At 38.5% G+C, this 20,392-nt stretch overlaps 1 protein-coding gene across 2 annotated transcripts in view; it reads left to right on the forward strand.

Moving 5' to 3' along the window:
• POLA1 (DNA polymerase alpha 1, catalytic subunit) overlaps positions 1 to 20,392 on the forward strand; it is a 302,148-nt gene that overhangs the window by 25,146 nt on the left and 256,610 nt on the right. For both annotated transcript variants that reach the window (XM_032842292.1, XM_032842293.1), the window contains exons 12-20: positions 502 to 618; positions 1,824 to 1,898; positions 2,792 to 2,930; positions 3,854 to 4,008; positions 8,841 to 8,925; positions 12,544 to 12,605; positions 14,180 to 14,269; positions 17,533 to 17,649; positions 19,126 to 19,301. In XM_032842292.1, the coding sequence (XP_032698183.1) occupies positions 502 to 618; positions 1,824 to 1,898; positions 2,792 to 2,930; positions 3,854 to 4,008; positions 8,841 to 8,925; positions 12,544 to 12,605; positions 14,180 to 14,269; positions 17,533 to 17,649; positions 19,126 to 19,301 (1,016 nt within the window). The remainder of the gene's footprint in view (positions 1 to 501; positions 619 to 1,823; positions 1,899 to 2,791; positions 2,931 to 3,853; positions 4,009 to 8,840; positions 8,926 to 12,543; positions 12,606 to 14,179; positions 14,270 to 17,532; positions 17,650 to 19,125; positions 19,302 to 20,392) is intronic.

The following is a 20,392-nucleotide window of genomic DNA, read 5'->3' on the forward strand; positions in this document are numbered from 1 at the left end:
TTTTCCTAGTAATCATGGTTGGGAGTGTATGGCTCAGAAACGTGACGGCATTTGGGCGCGTTGTCCTGCTTCTGCTCTGCAGGCAGCAGTACCAGTCCCTCCACAGCCATTGAACCGGCTCAGGCCCATTTGCTCCTCCTTTTTAAATTGGGACTTCCCATCCACCCTCCCCTCCCAAACCCAGCCTCTCCCCTGAGATCTCAGCTGAACTGTGAATCTGAAGCTTCTTGGTCAGGATTTACAACTCTCCTGTCCCATTTTGTAGAGTCTGTCCTTATCTGATGTGCTTTTATGATGCCACTGGGAAGATTTTGGGCATTGGTTTTAGTCCATTTTTGGGGTCTGCTGCTATCTTTGAACTCCTGTATCTATAAGACTGTTCTTTAAATGTTTTAAATGGCTGGAGGTGAAAATTGAATTGGACTTGGGTTTCTTGTTGTTAAAAAGATCTCATGTACAGATATTTTTTCTCCCTCACCTCTCCTCTCTGTGGGAGAGCAGAAAATTGATCTAAGTAGAGGAAAAGAGACAGAAATTCCAGTCACAATGAAGGATGTTTATGATGAATTTGATGAGAAAATAGCAGCAAAATACAAAATCATGAAGTTCAAGTCCAAGGTTTGTATTTGGTGATAATTTTTCCCCACTGTTTATTAGTTGTTTGTTCATATCCTGACTTATAAAATAGTTCTTGTATATCTTCTTTGTGCAAAATGTCTTTTTTGTGACTATAATCCATTGGATGGAAATTTCATAGATAGCCATATAAAATTAGTATGTAAGATTTGTAAAAAATACTTTCTTTCTCTTTAAACTACTTAGTAATTTTCTGGAGTTTGAATAGAAAGGTAACACATAGCAAAGTAATTGTTTCCAATCCTTGTAGCATATCTTGTGTTCTTTCTGAAATGGAGAAGAAACTCTTCTGATTTTGTTTTTATTAGTTATTGGCAGGTTGTTTTGGTCAGAGGGTTAAGGTTTTATATTTAAAAATTGGGGACTATGATGCTATTTCTGGTAGGATAAAAATCTTTATTTGTGTGTTACATATTGATCGGTCTTGATTTTAGTGTGATAAATGACACCTTTGGCCATCATCATAGGGGCTTGTAACTCATCATACTTTTAACAGTGATTGCAGCAAAGGGAGAATTGAGTTGCTGAAGATAAGGTTAATCATTTTAACTATTTGAGCTTAGAATTATGGCTGATGGATCAGTTCTGTCAAATTCTAGAAGTAGTGTGGTATAATGGTGAAGAGCATAGGTGCTGGGACCACACTGCTTGTGCTTTAAGTTCTAGCCATATGACTTTGTAGTATGTGACTTTGGGTAAGAGATGAGTGAGTTCTCTGGGCCTGTTTGTTCACTTAGAAATGGGACCCTATTTCAAGAGTTGTTGGAAGAGTAAGCCCCCAAATTTTTACTAGGTGATTAGAACAGTCCTTGGCACTTAGTAAGCACTCATTAAATAGGAGCCATAATTTTAATGCTAATATTAATTCTTCTAGCAAGTTGGTGTTGGTTAATATCAAAGAGTAGCAAGTGATTGGATACATTAACATTATAAAAATCTTTAATCTTTTATTGCCCTGCTTGAATGCAAATATTCCTAAGTTCTGTAGTGTCCAGGAGAAGTCTTTTTAGCATCTTGTCATTGGGTGTTTTAGTCCCAGTGGAAAAGGGGAAAGAGTGCCCATTTGGCTTTCTTTACCTTTGTGTTCCGTAAAGATACTAGATTCAAGGACATGTGCATGTAATGCTTGTCATTTTAATTTGCAAAAAGTTTTTGTCTTAATGATTTCTAAATATCTACCTACCCAGCCAGTGGAAAAGAACTATGCTTTTGAGATACCTGATGTTCCAGAAAAATCTGAGTACTTGGAAGTTAGATACTCGGTAAGTCAAAGAAAATTACTGGGTTTTGGTTGAGCATGACATTTCTCTATTTTTGAAATTTCAGCTGGCTTTCAATTAGGAGTATCAGCAGGGATCCTCAAGCCCACGGTTCATTGAGGTGGACTTACAGTAATGAATAATTAAACTGGGTAAAAATAATTTGAATATATAGAATACTGGTTGTACTGCCTTTCTTGGCTTTCAAGTGTGCATCTTTAAATAAATAAGTTGAAACTGCACAACTGCTTGCTTGTCAAGTGGAATGAATGCCACATGATGGAGTTGAATATCATTAGTCTGTTGAAGGGTCCCTTCTGAGCAGCAGAAAGGTGAGAGAGGAACATCAGTAGCATCGCTGTAGTGCTGCTCTTGCTCCCCTGATAGGCAAGGTCATTGCTGTGGGATGTTAATTAACTGGGCCTTAACCTCTTTTTACCTTTGTTACAGAGTTCTGATCTCACAGTGTTGGAAAAGGGAAACTTAAGAAATGTTTCTGACAGTGGTGATGAAAAGTACCATAGAAGCATTTTAAATGAGTTCCACTCTTGCTTTTATTCTTCTAATGGAGTGGATACTTATTTGGCTATTCTTTATCTGTAAGGCATGTACAGCTCTGGACAGAAATCCTCTTTTGGGGGAGCTTCTTGGCCTATTTTTCTTCTAACGGATGCCATCAAGATGCATTATTTTGTCATTGTGAATTGTTTTTGTGTCCTACTGTGAATTGTTTTGGATTTCATTTGTTGCAAATTACATTTCATATATATCAAAGGGGTTTCTTCTGGTGGTTCGTAAAGAGGCTTTTGTTTATTTCAAATATAGACTTTGGAAGATGTGAAGTAATAGTTTTAAACAAAAGGGCTTTTTTTTTTTTTCTTCTTTGCCTTTTTCAGGCTGAAATGCCACAGCTTCCTCAGGATTTGAAAGGAGAAACTTTTTCTCATGTATTTGGGACCAACTCATCCAGCCTGGAATTGTTCTTGATGAGCAGAAAGATCAGAGGACCTTGTTGGCTCGAAGTGAAAAATCCACGTAAGGGAATATTTACGTTCAGAAGGCCAGATTGCTGATAGAGGCAATTTTTAGTAGTGAAGGAATTGGTCTCTGTATTTCAGTGCATCTACTTCCTTTTTTATGTTGTTTTCCTCAAGGTGTTCTTTGAGTGACTATAGGGAATATGTTTGGAGGCATTTGATCGCTGTGGTGCTTGGCATTTCAGTGGGAGGGAGGCCTTCGTGAGCCCAGGTGGTTGTTGGCATGCATCCCTCTTTGTGCTGCTGTTGGCCTGTACTTCTGGCTGGTGATGCCCACCTCCTGTACGTAGTGGACTGCTGGCCTCGGAAGGAGGGGAGGCATCACTGCTGGAGGCAGCTAGTGATCTTTGGTTATTTACCTCCTGTTTTCAGTATTTACATCTGTGATACCCTGTTTTGGCTTCTTGAATCTCTTAAAAATGTTTTATGATTCCTCCAGGGTATTTTTGTTTTTTGAACCTATTTGGGGTCCTGGATTCTTCAGAAAATCAGAGGAAAGCTGTGGACCTTTTTTCCCAGGAAGTTGAATATATGTGTTATACACGCACATCTATGCTTACACACGTGGCTTTGCATACAACCCAGTAACTGGGTTTATTTTTAGCTAGATGTTGTAATAAGACAATCTTTTTTTTTAAAGATTTTATTTATTTATTTGACAGAGATCACAAGTAGGCAGAGAGGCAGGCAGAGAGGGGGCGGGGAAGCAGGCTCCCTGCAGAGCAGAGATCCCGATGTGGGGCTCGATCCCAGGACCCTGGGATCATGACCTGAGCCAAAGGCAGAGGCTTTAACCCACTGAGCCACCCAGGCGCCCTGTAATAAGACATTCTTATTAGAATATGGGGGTCATGTTTTAATTATAGTAGTTGTTCTTTTTCAGCAAATGGCTATTGATCTATTGTATCTGTTCTCTCTCAGAGCTCTTGAATCAGCCAGTCAGTTGGTGTAAAGTTGAGGCAATGGCTCTGAAACCAGACCTGGTGAATGTGATTAAAGATGTTGGTCCTCCTCCACTCGTGGTCATGTCTTTCAGCATGAAGACGATGCAGAATGCAAAGACACATCAAAATGAGGTAAAGAAATAGGGCAGATGTGTGTACCTGTGCTTTAGATTCGGTGCTAGCTTGGACTTATGCAACTATTCTACAAGGGGTAATTGTTCTTTCTGGAGGAGAAAGAATACTAATGCGCTACCAAACTCCATTATGGAGAATGAATTGAATTTGTTGGATGTTGGAGTTTTTCTTTAAAGACTTAAATTGCTGCACTTATTTTTATTTTTTGTTTTTTGAATTTTTTATTTTGGTGAACTTTAAGTGGACTTGGAATAATATAATGAAGTCCCATATCCTTTTATTCATATTTAGCAGTTAGGAAGATTTTGTCACACTTGTTTCCCCCGCTCTTGCTTTTCCTGTTGAAATATTTTAAAAGCTAAGGTCAGATGTGTAATTTACCATTGTATTCTTTGGTTTGCATCTCTCAAACCATGCACTCTTTCTTATAGATACAATTATTGCATTTACTAACTATACCAGTGATACCTTGATACCATCTAAAATACTCAGTCCATATTCACATGATTCTGTTTATCAAAAATGTCTTTCTTTATTGAATTATATTTGACATCTCTTAGTTTCTGGTGTACCACATAGTGATTTTATGTTCTTATGCATTACAAAATGATCACACGATAGGTCTAGTAACCATCTGTCACCATATGAATTATGACAATATTACTGGCTCAGAAATGTTTTCTACCAGTTGGTTTACTTGAATCAGGATTCATATAAGATTCACAGATGGTGTTGCATTTTTATGTCTCTTGAATCTCTCTTAAATGGGAGCAGCTCCCTCGTACACTTTTTCCACTGACATTGACTTACTTAAGAATCATTGTTCGTTGTCTCATAGAATGTCCCATTTTCTGTGTTTGCTTCCTTATGTCATTGGACTTCTTCCTCTATACCAGGTGTTGGCGCAGTATGGCCTGTGGGCAAATCTAGCCTTTCCATCTGTTTTTGTAAATAAAGTTTAATTGAAAGACATTGTGTCTATTTGTTTACATATTATCTGCAGTTGCTGTCGAGTTAATAGTCATGACTTAGGCCATGTGACCTGAGAGCCTAAAATACTTAGTATCTGGCTCTTTATGTGACAAATGTTCTGGCCCCTGCTAGTTGACGCTAAACAATTGATTAGATTCAGTTTTGACTTTTTGCGTCAGTATACTCTTCAGGTGGTATGATGTATTTCATACTGCCTTATATATCAGCAGGTATATAATGTCTGGTTAAACCACTGTTAATGGGGCTATGATTGATTAGTGGGTTCAAGTTTTCATCTATAGGAGGGTTTTTTAACCTTTGCACTACTAATGCTTTGGGCTGAATTATTCATTGTTGTGAGGGCTGTCCTGGGCGTTGTGGGATGTTTAGCAGTGATGTTGGCCTCTGCCCAATGCCAGGTGGCACCCCTCTCCCCTACTTGTGACAACCAAAAAGCCTCCACACATTTCCAAGTGTCCTCTTGGGGTGGAGACCAAAATTGTTCACATTTGAAAGCTACTGGTCTAATAACCCCTCCCTTTATTTTTTACCTGAATTAGTTATTTCATTAGGACTTGTAAAACAGATTTTTAATTCTGTCATCCTTTCCATGTTTATTAGTTAAACATGTTAAATATTAGAGCATTTGTTAAATTTTTCTATAAAATTAACTTTTCTTCATTAACCAGCACTATTTGGTTATGCTGCAGTAGTTCATAGAGATGAGGAAAGATGAGGCCAATGTGTACTTTTTTGTATTCCATTGCCAATTTTCTGAGTAGGAAGTTGGGGGCCTGCATTACATGCAGTGTTGACCAGTAATTTTTTGTTTATTTTTGTTGTTACTTATATTTTGTTGCCTTTTTTATGGAATATTATGAACTCAGAGGTTTTATATTTACTCATCATGTTTCAGTTCATTGCCATCATTATTACTGTAACTTTTGATGCTTAAATTTGTCTTTGGTCAGTGGGGATGTTTTATTGTTCACTTCTAAATCCTTTTGATATTGAAGGGGATTTTTTAAAAATTTATTTGGCAGAGAAAGATTACAAGTAGGCAGAGTCAGGGAGAGAGAGAGTGAGGAGGAAGCAGGCTCCCTGCCGAGCAGAGAGCCCAATGCGGGACTGGATCCTAGGACCCTGAGATCACGACCTGAGCCGAAGGCAGAGGCCCAACCAACTAGAGCCACCCAGGTGCCCCGAAGGGGATGTTTTTTAACAGCAGCCTTTTTGGCATTGTTTTTACTCTAAATTTTTTTACTATGTGATTGGATCTTTTAGTAATAGTTAATATGGTAGATGGCCATAGTTAACAGTTAAGTGTTTGGAAAAGGTTTAATTAGTTAAAAAAAAAGTACCCCCTTCAAGCCCCCTAGAACCACTGGATCAAGCAACCAGTTGTTGCTAATAGAACTGAAAGAGAGCTAACCAGACATGATGTGCCTGTGCTGATAGAAGTAATCAGTAAGTAGCACCTGTAACGTATTCATGCCAAAAACCTGAATGTGATTTTGATCAGGCCTTTAGATCTAAATGTGAATTCACTGGCAGTACAGAAACAGGAAAGTGTTAAATGTAAGTATTATTGGAATACAAGCAGCAAAATCAATACTGTGGGGCACTCTATAGGATGAATGACCCAGTTTCTTCAACAAATGAGTTGCATGGAAATAATATGTTGAGAGGGGTTGTGCCTATAGTTCTACATATCAGCCAATTGCAGAGTCTGGCCTTACTTGATAAATAAAATTGGGATTGTTGGGAACACGTGAAAATTTGAATCCTACCTGGATATTTAGTGATCTTAAGGAATTACTGTTAATTGTATTCGCTGTGCTTGTGTTACATTTTAGAAACTTACTATCTTTTAAAGTAGCGATTCTCATTGGGGTGAGATTTTGCCCTTCAGAGGACCCTTGGCCACGTCTGCAGGCATTTTCGGTTGTCAACGACTTGCGGGTGGAAGGCAGTGCTGTCGGCAGCAAGGGACGCTGCTAAACCTGTCACAGTGGACAGGACAGCCCCTGTAACAAAGAGTTATTTGGTCAAAAATGTCCTAGTGCTGAGGTGGAGAAACTTTATTTTACAGATAGATACATTCTGGAATATTTGTGGGTAAAGTGGTAGGTCTGGATTTTGCTTCAAATAATCTGGATGGAGGCAGGAAGTGGATAGGGTTATTGATGAGTTGATAACTGAAGGCAGATGATGGGTATATGAGAGTTGATTTTGCTGTTTTTTCTCTTAGTAAATGTTGAGTGAGTGAGTGAGTGAATGAATACGAGAGACTTTCTGCAGCCCTAAGTAAATTAGATGGCTTCCTAAGGATTTAGATTACTTGGTTAATAAAGTTGTTGACTCGGCAATTGTTTCTAAACCATGTGTTAGTGTGATGGGATGCTTGTGACTCAAAAGACAAAGAAGGAGACAGATATTAGCCTAATAACAGAAATAGATATAAAGCTTACAAAGGATACATGTGCTCTGGATAACATCTCATAAAGGAAGGTGCCCTAGCCTGGGAGGCCGGGGAAGTGTCACTGGTTAGGGAAACTTCTTGGGATGCTCTGAGGGTCAGCCCCTGTGGAAGAGTGAAGGCCGCTGGCCTGTCGGTGGGCGAAAACTGTGTTGCAGTTACAGCAAAGGGGTCAGCCAGTCCCAGGGAGCTCAGGCATAGTGACGACCTTCAGAATTGCTCTGAATTCAGAGAAGTGGTTTGGGCGATTGTTACCAGTTAACAGCCCTTCTCCCTTCTGATGCACTAACTAGATAGTGGGTGTAGGTGCCTCCCAGGCAGCTTCCAAGAGACTCCTCTGTGAGTGTCAGCCTCCAGCTCTCTTCGTAGTTGGGAGAATGAAGGCCCTTGTCCTGAAGAGGACTTCTGGGTGACACACCTCAGTGTCCACTCCAAAAGTCATTTCTGAAGAAGTAGGATGGACCTTGAGTACTGGTGGTTGAGTAGGAGTTAACTAGGCGCAGAGAAATGGTTTCTTTTTTCTCCCCAGGGCCAGCAAGCTTTCTCCAACACAATGCCAGGGGAAGCTATTGTTGGTATCAGCACAGAAACAGGGAGTTAGGCTCTTCGATGAATAGGTTGATATAAAACACTGAAATCTGGATATGAACGTATAAAAGTTTAGACAGAAAAGTCTGCTAATAACCCCAACCTTCAGAGATGACTACTATTAACATTTTTGTGTATTTCTTTTCTGTCTTCTTTCTCTGTGTATTTTATTAAAAAGCTAGGATTTTATTATAGATGTGATTTGACTTTTTTGCTTTTTTCTAGAGTTTCTCCTATACTTGTACTGTTTCTAATCACAACAGCAGTACTTGCCGTTCACACAAAATTTAGGAAGTACCAGTTGTTGTTTTTTTTTTTTTTAAAGTAGTCTCTACACCCATCTCAACTCTAAGCTCTTGATCCACATGCTCTATTGACTGAGGCAGCCAGGCGCCCCAGAAAGTACAGATTTCAAAAAAAGAAAATGAAGAGTACGCACAATTCCTCTTCCCTAGCTTCATCCGTGGTTGGCATCCTCCATATTATTGGTCATGCATATCTATAGCTTGTTTTTTTTTTAAAGATTTGAGTCTTTAAACATCATTTACCTATTTCTTTTGAGATCCCTGGCTGGGAGTCAGGAGTCCTGGGTTCCAGTTCCGGGTCAGAACTTCTATTTCACCTTCTATTTTCTTCGTTTTTTGTTTGTGTAAATACTTTCATAATAAAAAGTTAAAATATTCATATGGATGAAAATGTCTATCTTTTAATATTCTTGGTAGTTTTGATGAAAATGCAGAATGCATATTAGGCATTTGATAAGTGATCTTTTTCCCTCCTTTATCTGCAGATTATTGCTGTGGCAGCTTTGGTCCATCACAGCTTTGCATTAGATAAAGCACCCCCACAGCCTCCCTTCCAGTCACATTTCTGTGGTATGTATATTTTTTAGCTGGTCTTCTAATGGCTTGATTTTAATTTTTCTTCCTTTTTCTCCAGCTGTTTGATCAGTGACTTTTTCTTTTGATGTTTTCAAGAGTAGTTAGTACATATTGTTAAAGAAGTTTTCTTTTTTATTTTTTTGTTAGCTGTGGACACTGAGTTTTATTGGATTTGTGGATCCTATTCATCTGGTTTATTTTGTTCAAGGAGCAGAAGTTGGGAGGCAGTTTGACATTTTCTTTCTGTTCCAGTGGTTATTTTATTGGGATATTCTACTTTTTTTCCCTGGGTCAAAATTACGCTATCACTATTTCCTTTTCATGATGTCTTTCTAAAAGTCCCTCATAGAAGCCTGACCAAGTTTTCTGTGTGGTGAGACAGTATGTCCAGGCATAAATGAACGTCTGCCTATTTAGGAGGAGTTACAGTATATCAAATTAGATCTGAGTTTGCTCTGCATAAAATTCAGTTGGTTAAAAATGTTACACAGGAACCTGCATGCCATGAGTCAGTTTCCAAAGAGCGTTCTGACCTATTTCATGTTGAGACCTTAGCCGGCTAAATAACTTTTTTTTTTAAAAGAAAAAGGCATAATACTATTGATCTATTACATTTCCTGAAATCTTTTCTAGCCTAGAACCTACAGTTAGATGGGGGCAGCATCTCCTGTCTGATTTTGTGGGTATTGGGGTTTTGGGAAAGGAGGACTAGGAAAATAAGTGGAGAAGGGAATATCATGTATTATTAGTATTGCGAAGTTTCATTCTTTAAGTGGGGTAGAATACATAGAACAAAAAAATGGTGAGAATACTCTGGAAAATATGTGGAAGAGAGCAGTTGTGAGCTCATCTCAACATCTATTTATTCACCTGCTCTGTGTATGTCACTGTGTGAACAGCTGTTTTGAGTGGTGGTGAATTTACAGTGAGGGAAACTGGTCATCTTTATCTTTCTAACTTGGAGAAGTTTGGCGATCCTTCATTGTATACTGGTTAAGTCTTTGGTGGTGGGGGGATTCCCTTTGGGCGAGACTGTTAAACATCCTCCATTCTGCGGCGCCTGGGTGGCTCAGTGGTTTAAGCCTCACCTTCGGCTCAGGTCATGATCCCGGGGTGCTGGGGTTGAGTCCCGCATCGGGCTATCTGCTCAGCAGGGAGCCTGCTTCCCTTCGTCTCTCTCTGCCTGCCTCTCCGACTACTTGTGATCTCTCTCTGTCAAATAAACAAATAAAAATCTTTATAAAAAAAACAAAAACATCCTCCATTCTGACTTAGATGGGTAGAAGATGTTTCATGAAAGTAGTTTTAAACAATTATAGGGACTTAGGGTTCTGTGCATGACTGTTCTTTTTTGTTTAATCAACCTTTAAACTTTATAAAAATTGAGGTAAAATTGATATGTAACATTATTTTAATTTCAGGTGTGCAGCATGACAGTTTGATTATTGTGTGTATCATGAAATGATCAGCACGATAACCCGATTAACATCTGTCATCATAGAAAAATGGTTTCTCTTTTGATGAGAACTTTTAAGATTTACTGTCATGGCAATTTTCAAACATGCAAGAGAGTATTATTAACTATAGTCACTATGCTGTACATTACATCTCTATGACTTATTTTATAACTGAAGTTTGCACCTTTTGACCCTCTTAACCCAGTCCCTCCTCTATCCTCACATCCCATCCCGCCTCTGGGAACCATCAGTCCGTTATTGGTATCTATGACCTCATTTTGTCATTGTTTTTTTAGATTGCACACATAAGTGAGATCATACAGTATTTATCTTTCTATGTCTGACTTTGCTTACCATAATGCCCTTCATGGTCTATCCATGTTGTCACAAATGGCAAGATTTGTGACATTTCATTCTTTTTTATGGCCAAATAATAATCTGTTGTATAAATATACTACTTTTCTTTATCTGTTCGTCCATTGATGGGGACTTAGGTTGCTTCCATTTCCTGGCTCTTGTAAATAATGTTGCAGTGAATATGCGGGTGCAGATATCTTTTCAAGTTAGTGATGTCATTTTCTTCAAATACCCGGAAGTAGAATACCTAGATCATAGCGTATATTTATTTCTATTTTTTTTTTTTTGAGAAACCTCCATACTGCTTTCCACAGCGGCTGTCCCAGTTTGCATTCCCACTAACAGGATACAAGGGTTCACTTTACTCCACATCCTAGGCAACACTTATTATTTCTTGTCTTTTTTTTTTTTAAAGTAGGCTCTGTGCCTAAGGTGGGGCTTGGACTTATGATCCCGAGATCAAGTGTCACATGTTCTACTGACTGAGCCAGCCAGGTGCCCCTCTTGTCTTTTTGATAATAGCAGTTCTGACAGGTGTCAGGTGATATCCCTGTGCGGTTTTGATTTGCATTTCTTTGATAATTGTGATGTTGACCACTTTTTCATGGACCTGTTGGCTATCTGTATGTCTTCTTTGGAAAAATGTCTATTCAGAACCTTTGCCCATTTTTTTAAAAAAGTAGGCTCCATGTCCAGTGTGGGGCTTGAACATGACCCTGAGATCAAGAGTCACTTGCTCTACCGACTGAGCCAGCCAGGTGCCCCAGCATCTGCCCATTTTTTTTTATTATGTAATGTTAGTCACCATACAGTACATCATTAGTTTTGATGTAGTGTCCATAATTCACTGTTTGCCTATGACACTCAGTGCTCCATGTGATATGTGCCCTCCTTAATACCCATCCCCAGGCTCAGCCATCCCCCCCACGCCTTTGCCCATTTTTTAGTTGGATTGTTTGTTTTATTGCTATTGAGTTATAGGAGTTCCTTGTATATTTTGGATATTAACTTCCTATCACATACATGATTTGCAAATATTTTCTCCTTTTGTTAGGTCACCTTTTCATTTTGTTGATAGTTTCCTTTGCTGTGCAAGAGCTTTTTATTGTGATATAGTCCTACTTGCTTATTTTTGCTTTTGATGCCTTTGCTTTTGGTGTCAAATCCAAAAATCATCACCAAGACCAATGTCAGGCAGCTTACTGCCTGCTTTCTTCTAAGAATTTAATGATTTCAAGTCCTTATATTCAAGTCTTCAATGCATTTTCCTTTAGTTTTTGTTTATGGTGTAAGATTGTGGTGCGGTTTCATTCTTTTGCTTGTGGCTGTCTAGTTTTGCCATTTAGTAAAGAGACTATCCTTTTCCCATTGTATATTCATGCCTCTTTTGTCATAAATTAATTGATCATGTGTGCGCGCATTAATTTCTTGGATCTCTGTTCTGTCCATTGATCTAGGTGTCTTGTTATCTTAGTACCATACTGTTTTGATCACTGCAGCTTTGGAGTATAGTTGGGAATCCGGGAGCATGACGTCTCTTGCTTTGTTCTTCTTTACCAAGATTGCTTGGGCTACTTGGTGTCTTTTGTGGTTTCATAATAAATTTTAGGATTGCTTGCTCTGGCTTTCCTTTTGAGGTCCAACAACACCAGTGGAAATACTTGAACTCTTAACTCTTTAGAGGTTAGGGGGTATTTGTTTATATTTAAGACAGTTTCCATTTGGAAACATGCAGCATGTGTGTACTTGAAATTGGACTAAGAAGGTGATGGAATCTTTATTTTTTGCCTTTTTATAGTTGTGTCTAAACCGAAGGACTGTATTTTTCCATATACTTTCAAAGAATACATTAAGGAAAAGGTAAGGAACTCATCATTTATTCCTTTTAAATATGAAGCAACTATTTGTTTAGAAAAAGAAAAAGACTTGCTACATTGGACTATGGCATTTAATCCATTCAAAATGTATTAGAAATACGAAAGTAGAAACATCATTTAACAATGTTTAAATGTTTTGCCACCTGAAAATAATGAGAAAATAATGGATAGGCTCAAATCCTCCTTCAGAGAGCTTAAGTGGAAATCTTTCCAAAATGCATGATCATGTGATTACTGTTTTGATGAAGTATTGGGTAGAGCCCCTTCCCCCATTCTCCAGCTTGAAGAAAGCCAAGTGAAGTTGGGAATACTGTGGATAGTAAAGGGGACACATTTTGGAAAGATCGATATCGGCTAGCCAGAATTGATCAGTGATCTCTCAACTGCCAATATACTCCATGAAGTTTTCATGGGTTGTTAATAAAATAGGGGTGGGAAAAAAGTAGTGTAATGTAGTGAGTCTGTCACAAAGGTAAATGTATTCAATGTAAAGAATTTGTTTTGGAGAGTGTGTTTCTTTTGTAAAATGTTTGTGTTCATAAATTTGTGGGTTGTTTTTCTTTTTTTAATATCCTCACTTGGCAAAATTTTAGCAACTGTGTCAGGTTCCACTTATTTAAGTTGGCTGGAGAAGTCCAGCAGTCTGGGGGGTACTGTTGGATCAGCCTGTTATTTGTGATGTGCTCTGAATTACCTATCCAAGTAAAATGATCTAGGAAAATTCATTTAGAGTCTAACTGATATTTGTAGCCAAGTTAGTTGTAGAAAACACATAGCTATCAACTTCCATTTTAAGGGTGTCTTAATAAGAGTGGATCTTTTGAATACCTGATTTATATTCAGTAATCCAAATGGAAGCCTTTTGTGTGAAGATAGGTTTTATTTTTACTGAAGACACCTATAATTCTTAAATGTATGTTTGTTTTCAGTCTAGTTTCTTATTTATGGGTTCTTACACCACTCTTGGAGATTAGTTTATACAATCTTTGGGATTTCTTTGTGTCGCAAATATGTAAACAGCAAAGTCTACCAGGGATTATACAGGAAAGTAAGTAGTGTTTTTGACAGGTACTTGGATTCATATGCTTGTTCATATGCGTCCAGATACGCAAGTGTGTCCCTGTGGAGGGACATGTCTGCACTTCATAGTGCTCAGCATTTAAAGTTTTGCTTTATTTATACACTTATTACTATGAGCTCCTTAGAGACTTTCAGCAATTATTACTGTGAAACCTAGAATCAGCAATTTCATTGTTTCATTGAGTTTTAAAATGGATGGATTCTTTGTTTTTTTTTTAATATTTCATTTGTTTATTTTGAGAGAGAGAGCGCACGCACATGCACCTGACCGAGGCGGGGAGGGGCTCAGCAGGGAGCCCAGTGCCCAACTTGGGACTCGATCCCTGGATCCAAAGGCAGACGCTTAACTGACTGAGCCACCCAGGTGCCCCTGGGTGGATTCTTTTAATTCTCAGAAATCTAACCCTGCTTGAACAAGGAACTGAGTATAGTATTTAAAAGTAAAGAGTAAGTGACTGGTATGTTTTTATCTAACAGAATGTGAAGGTTGAGATCGCTGCAACAGAAAGAACATTGCTAGGTTTTTTCCTCGCCAAAGTTCACAAAATTGATCCTGATATCATTGTGGTGAGTAGATGTCTCATCATGCCATGGGGGAGCTCCTCATTCCTTATAAGTTTTCTTTTCAGTACTTACTGAGCAGCAGAGAATCTTTTTTATTTTTTTTGATCTAGGTAAAGTTGGTATATAACATGACTTAAGTTTCAGGTGTATAGTATTATAATTTGACGTCTGTATACACTACAAAGTGATGACCGCCAAGAGCCCCGTTACCGTTGGTCACCATAGCCTTCACTTTTTTTTGCCCAACCCCCGAGTCCCTTTCCCTCTGGTAATTAGCAGTGTATTCTCTATCACTGAGTTTGTTTTGTGTAATTTTGTTTGTTCATTTGTTTGTTTAGATTCCACATGCTTTAGGTTCCATATGATGAGTGAAATCTGACGTACTTCATTTAGCATAATACCCTCAAGGTCCATTCATGTTGCAAAAAGCGTGATATCATTCTTCTTCCATTGTGTGTGCATGTACTGCATCCTCTTTATCCATTCATCCATTGATGGACAGTTTAGGTTGTTTTGATATCTTGGCTCTTATAAATGAACATAGGGCTGCATCTATCATTTTGAATCAGTGTTTTCACATTCATATAAATACCCAAAGCAGAATAGCTGAATTATATTGTAGATTTATTCTTAATTTTTTTGAGGAATCTCCAAACTGATTTCTGCAGTGGCTACACCAGTTTACATTCCCGCCAACAGTAGGAGAGTTCCTTTTTCTCCACTTCCTCTCTACTTGTTATTTCTTGTCCTTTTGATAATAGTCATTCTAATAGGTGTTGAGGTGGTTTTGATTTGTATTTCCCTAATACTTAGTGACATTGAACATCTCTTCATGTGCCTATTGGCCATCTGTAGGTCTTCTTTGGGAAATGTCTATTCAGGTCCTCTGCCCATTTTTTAACTGGGTGGGGTTTTTTTATTGTTCAGTTTATGAGTTCTTTATTTTTGAATCTTCAGAGAAGAAATGACCTTATGTACTGGTGGGAATTGTTGTAGTTTCTGCTAATAGAAAGGGGGAGGGAAGAGCCAGCCCACTATAAAGTAGTTATTTTCCTCTAAGAGAAAAGCAACTCATGTTATTGTTGAAGTTCAGGATATTCCAGTTATTTCCACTTTAGAGACCAGCCTGTAAGTAAGTAAACTTGTGTTGACAATTGGTTTCTCTGAAATTTTGGATTAGTGGTCCAGCTGTATAATGGTCGTAGGAGTTAATTCCCTTGATTTGGTGTCGGTCTCCAAAGTGTTAAGTATTTTCATTTTATGAGCTCAGTAGTTCTCTCCCTCTCTCTCTTTTTATTTTAAGTAATCTCTACAACCCAACATGGGGCTCAAACTTACAAACCTAAGATCAAGAGTCGCATATTCTACTGACTGAGCCTGCAAGTTGCCCTGAGCTCAGTGGATCTCTATGACCTATTCTTTGAGAGGTCAGGGCTAAGAGTTTTTTTTCCTCTTCATAACCAAGTATATTCCCGTTAGATGGTAAGAGTAATAATTCATTGAATTATGTTTGCCCCAGTTTTTAAGAGTCATAAAGCAACATTTTGCTTTGTTTGCTCTGGCTTTAGTTTGATATGATTTCTTCCTTTTTTTCAGTTAATGGATCAAATTATGTTGTGCTTTTGATTGTTTTGGAGGAAAGTAGGATATAAATGCATGTATTTTAAGTGTGATATTGGTAAAATGGTTATATGTAAGCCTTGCAAGAAATGCAAATACATTTCTCCACATTCACTCTTGCTCTTGGACAACTTGCTTGACCATGGTGTGGCCAGATTACCTAGAGCCTATAGGTTGTTAGTAAGTGTCTCTGCACCTGCTTCTCTTCCAGTATTCTAGGTGTTACATATTTTGTTATACACCTTGAAAGCACCAGGAAGATTCTGTCCAGAATGCCCTGCTTTGGTACTCTGGCTCAGAACTAGGTCCTCACCTATTGTCCTCTAGTAGTATTCTAGTAGTAGGACCCCAAGGAGCTGTCTTGGTGCCTCAGATATCTGGCCTGCCTTAGGGTAGTAGAGCCAAGTCTGTGTGTGAGAAGTCCAAACTGATCTGATGTAAGAGAGAATCCTGACACTGGTGAGCGTCTGTAATCCCAGGAATGATAATTTGGAAATGAGACTTTCTCATGTCCTCGTGTTTCTTAATTTAATAGACAAAACTGCCATAAATATATAGTGGTACACATTTTTAATTAAAATTAATAGCAAGTGAGTCTATTGATATGATTTATTTTAAGCTTCATCTAGTTTTTAAGTAAACTGTAGACAGTGAACCATACTTTTCACATGATGGAAATTATCATTATAGATGTGGAAAATTTGGTTGCATTTTTGTTTATTTTATTTATTTACTTTTAAAGATTTTATTTATTTATTTGACAGATCGAGAGAGAGAGGTTACAAGTAGGCAGAGAGGCAGGTGGTGGGGGCAAGCAGACTTCCCGATGAGCAGAGAGCCCGATGCGGGGCTCAATCCCGGGACCCTGAGATCATGACCTGAGCTGAAGGCAGAGACTTAACCCACTGAGCCACCCAGGTGCCCCTGTTTATTTTATTTTTAAGTAGGCTCCATGCCCACTGTGGAGCCCAGTGTGGTGCTTGAACCCAGAAACCTGAGATTAAGACCTGAGCCAAAATCAAGAGTTGGATGCTTAACTGACTAAGCCATCCAGGTGTCTGTAGTTACATTTTTGAGATAATTTATACTTGGTATAGTTTTGTTTCCTAATTTGAACTATCACCTGATATTGTATAGTTTGTTATGCATTGATTAAGAGTCTAAATCAGTAGTATTTGAACTCAGTTCTTTAAGAACAGAGTAGATGCAGTTCCTGAGTTTTCTAAGAAGTCTGTATAAACTATTACACAACACAGGCAGGTTCTCAGATTTTAAGGAATTAAAATGGAAATATTTGAACATAGTTTTTACTGATCACAAAAAATTATGGAACATAAAAATTTGCCTCTGAGACTGTGAGGCATGAGTAGCAACTTAAAAGACATCATATGAACCTTGCATCAATTAGGATGAAATAAAAGTTTACTCTAGCAATCTGCTTAGCAGCTTTGTTAATGTCAAGGCTAATGAATGCTGCTGATGAATACATTCCTGAAGAAGAAAGGACCCCAATCGGAGGTAAGCTCATGATGCCTTCAATTAGAGACCAGAAAAAAGAGAGGGCACAGAAATTCTGTGCATATGAAGATAAATCCTCTAATTTGCGTTTGTTATAATGTTACTGGCTGCCTTCTTTTTCTGACTAGGGTCATAATATTTATGGATTTGAACTGGAAGTGCTCCTGCAGAGAATTAATGTGTGCAAAGTTCCTCATTGGTCCAAGATAGGTCGACTGAAGCGATCCAACATGCCAAAGCTTGGGGTAATAATAGTTTTCAAAATCTTACTTCTTGATTGACTTCTTTTTATGGAATAGCTACCTGGGAACACACTGCTTCTTTGAGAATTGGTTGTCTTGTGAGAGGACATTTTAACTTTGGCACTAAACATCTTTTCCTTTGAATGCAGCATTTTATTGGTTGAAACCACTGGTAGTTTTTAAAATTAGCTATTAGAATCTAGAGATGGCACATACATGTTACCTCCACTTCAGCGTTACCGATGCTGTAGCCCTTAGAGCAGAGTTGCGGGGTTCAGAGATCAGTGAGTGTTAGCCTTCAGGACTGAGAGGTGAAGGAAGAGTGGGAGGGAGCTGACACTGAATGTGTAAGAAGGCCGTGGGCTAAGTGCCTGTGCGTTAGTTGGCTGTTACAGCAACTCCAGTTTCCCTGTACTTCTCACAGGGGTGACAGAACTTGTTCAAGGTTGTAGGGTTAGTATGGGGAAGAACTGAGGTTTTAAACCTGGCCTGTCTTAACTCTTTAAAAGTCTATGTATTTTTCATTCTACCTGCTTGTTTGACTTAGGGAGGCTTTGGTGGTTTTTGTATGAAGCCACCTTCATTTCCTAAGCCTGAGAATGCTATTTGCTTGAAGTCTTATTTTACTTAAAACTTCTAAGTAAAATGGGCATGTTGCCTCATCCGAAAACTTAGGAATCTGTACCTTTCTAAAATAGTCTCTAGTGGATTCTGCTGCTGCAGATTGGAGTTGGAGCTAGTGCTCTTGCTTCTTTTCCTGTTCTTATCTTTACAGTGTTAGAATTGTTACTAAGCTTCATCCCAGCCCTTGATTTACCAACTCCTCACCCTTTCACAGTTTTCTTTATATGGCATCTTCTGAGGGAGGTCTACAATGACTACCCTATTTAAGGTGCAGCCCCCTGAATTCTCGTTTTCCTCACCTATTCTAGTTTTTCTCTTTTCCATATGCTTATTACCTCCTAAAACTATATTGTTCCTTGCTTTTGATGTCTGTTTTTTTGTTGTCTATTTCAATTGAGATCAGGAGTCTTTTCTGTTTTGCTCACTGCTGTCTCCCTAGTGCTTAAAACAGTGTCAGCTACATAGCGGACATTAAGAAATATATTTTTAAAGATTTTATTTACTTGACAGAAAGAGGGAGAGAGAGAGAACAAGCAGGGGGAGCAGCAGGAGGAGAGGGAGAAGCAGGCTTTCTGCTCAGCAGCTCCTGATCAGCTCAGAGAGCCTAATACAGGCCTTGATCCCAGGACTAGGATCCTGGGATCATGACCTGAGCCGAAGGCAGACGCTTAACCGACTGAGCCACCCAGGAGCCCCATACATTCAGAAATATTTGAGTGATGGCTGACTAAGTGAGTGAATGGGAGATTGAGAGTTTCTTCATTGTAATTCTGGGCTAGCTTCAAAGCAAGATAGAACAGAATGTTCCCAGTGTCTGCTCATCCATGGGATTTGCTTTTTGTCCTCCCCTTGTAGGGCAGGAGTGGATTTGGTGAAAGAAATGCTACCTGTGGCCGAATGATCTGTGATGTGGAAATTTCAGCAAAGGAATTGATTCGCTGTAAAAGCTACCATTTGTCTGAACTTGTTCAACAGATTCTGAGAACTGAAAGAATTGAAATCCCAATGGAGAATGTACGAAATATGTACAGGTATGATCCTGGATGCTTTGGAGTTGGTGTGTCTTGAAATGAGCAATAACAAGAGGCCAGTGTCACCCCAGGCTGGAGGGACCAGGAGTGTGTGGTCTCCTGGAGGGGGAACTGCCTTCGTGTCAGCACCAGCATCTCTGTTACTTTAATAACTTAAATTATTTTGCCTCTTGAAGTATTTTGATTTTATCAGTGTATGTTTTTCTCCCTTACTCATCCTAACCTCATGTAGATGTTTCCTAAGAGCAGTTTGAAAATTGATGTGATAGTGAGGTTTCTACCCTTAATTCTTTAATTCAGGAGATAGTGTAAATCTTTTAGAAATTAAAAAAACTGAAAAGTCACTAAGTTATATAGAGATAATACTTGATTATTTTTTTCCATCTTTATTGGAGTAAAATCGACAAATAGAAATTATATTTGATATTTGTATTGTATTGTATATTGTATTGATATCTGATATTTAAGGTATACAAACTGATGTTTGATAAATATATACATTATAAAACAATCACCATAAGGTGATTAACATATCCGTCACCTCACATGGTTACTATATTTTTTTTGTGGTTACAATACTTTAGATTTACCCTCTTTGCAGATTTTAAATATATGATACAGTATTGTTAACTGTAGTCACATTGCTATATATTAGACCTCCAGAACTTACTCATTTTGTACAACTGAACCTTTGTGCTTGATTATTTCCAAACAAAGTTTCTTCTGCTCCCCTTGCCACTTGCTCTTTTCTGCCCATTCTTCCCAAGTTCTTGAGCTGCTTGTCTTTCTGACTACGTTCTTTATAGGTGATCTTATAGAGTCTCAGAAATTTCAGTACCATGTGGGTTCTGACGCCTCCCTCTTGCGTATCTTCAGCTTAGATCTTTCCCTTGAATTCCAGACTCCTCTACCCACCTGCCTGTTTTACTTGATGTCTAATACGAACCTCCAGCCTGACTTGTTTAGAAGCTCAACTTCTAATCTTTTGCCCTAGGCTACTCTTGTAGTTCCTCCTTAAGAGTGACAGCTTGTATTTTTCCAGTACTCCTAGAAATCTCCAAAGTCATATTTGGCCCCAAAACTTTGAAGCT

The sequence above is a fragment of the Lontra canadensis genome, unplaced genomic scaffold (genome assembly GCF_010015895.1).
Source record: "Lontra canadensis isolate GAN:19392208 unplaced genomic scaffold, GSC_riverotter_1.0 scaffold127, whole genome shotgun sequence".
Classification (NCBI taxonomy): domain Eukaryota; kingdom Metazoa; phylum Chordata; class Mammalia; order Carnivora; family Mustelidae; genus Lontra; species Lontra canadensis.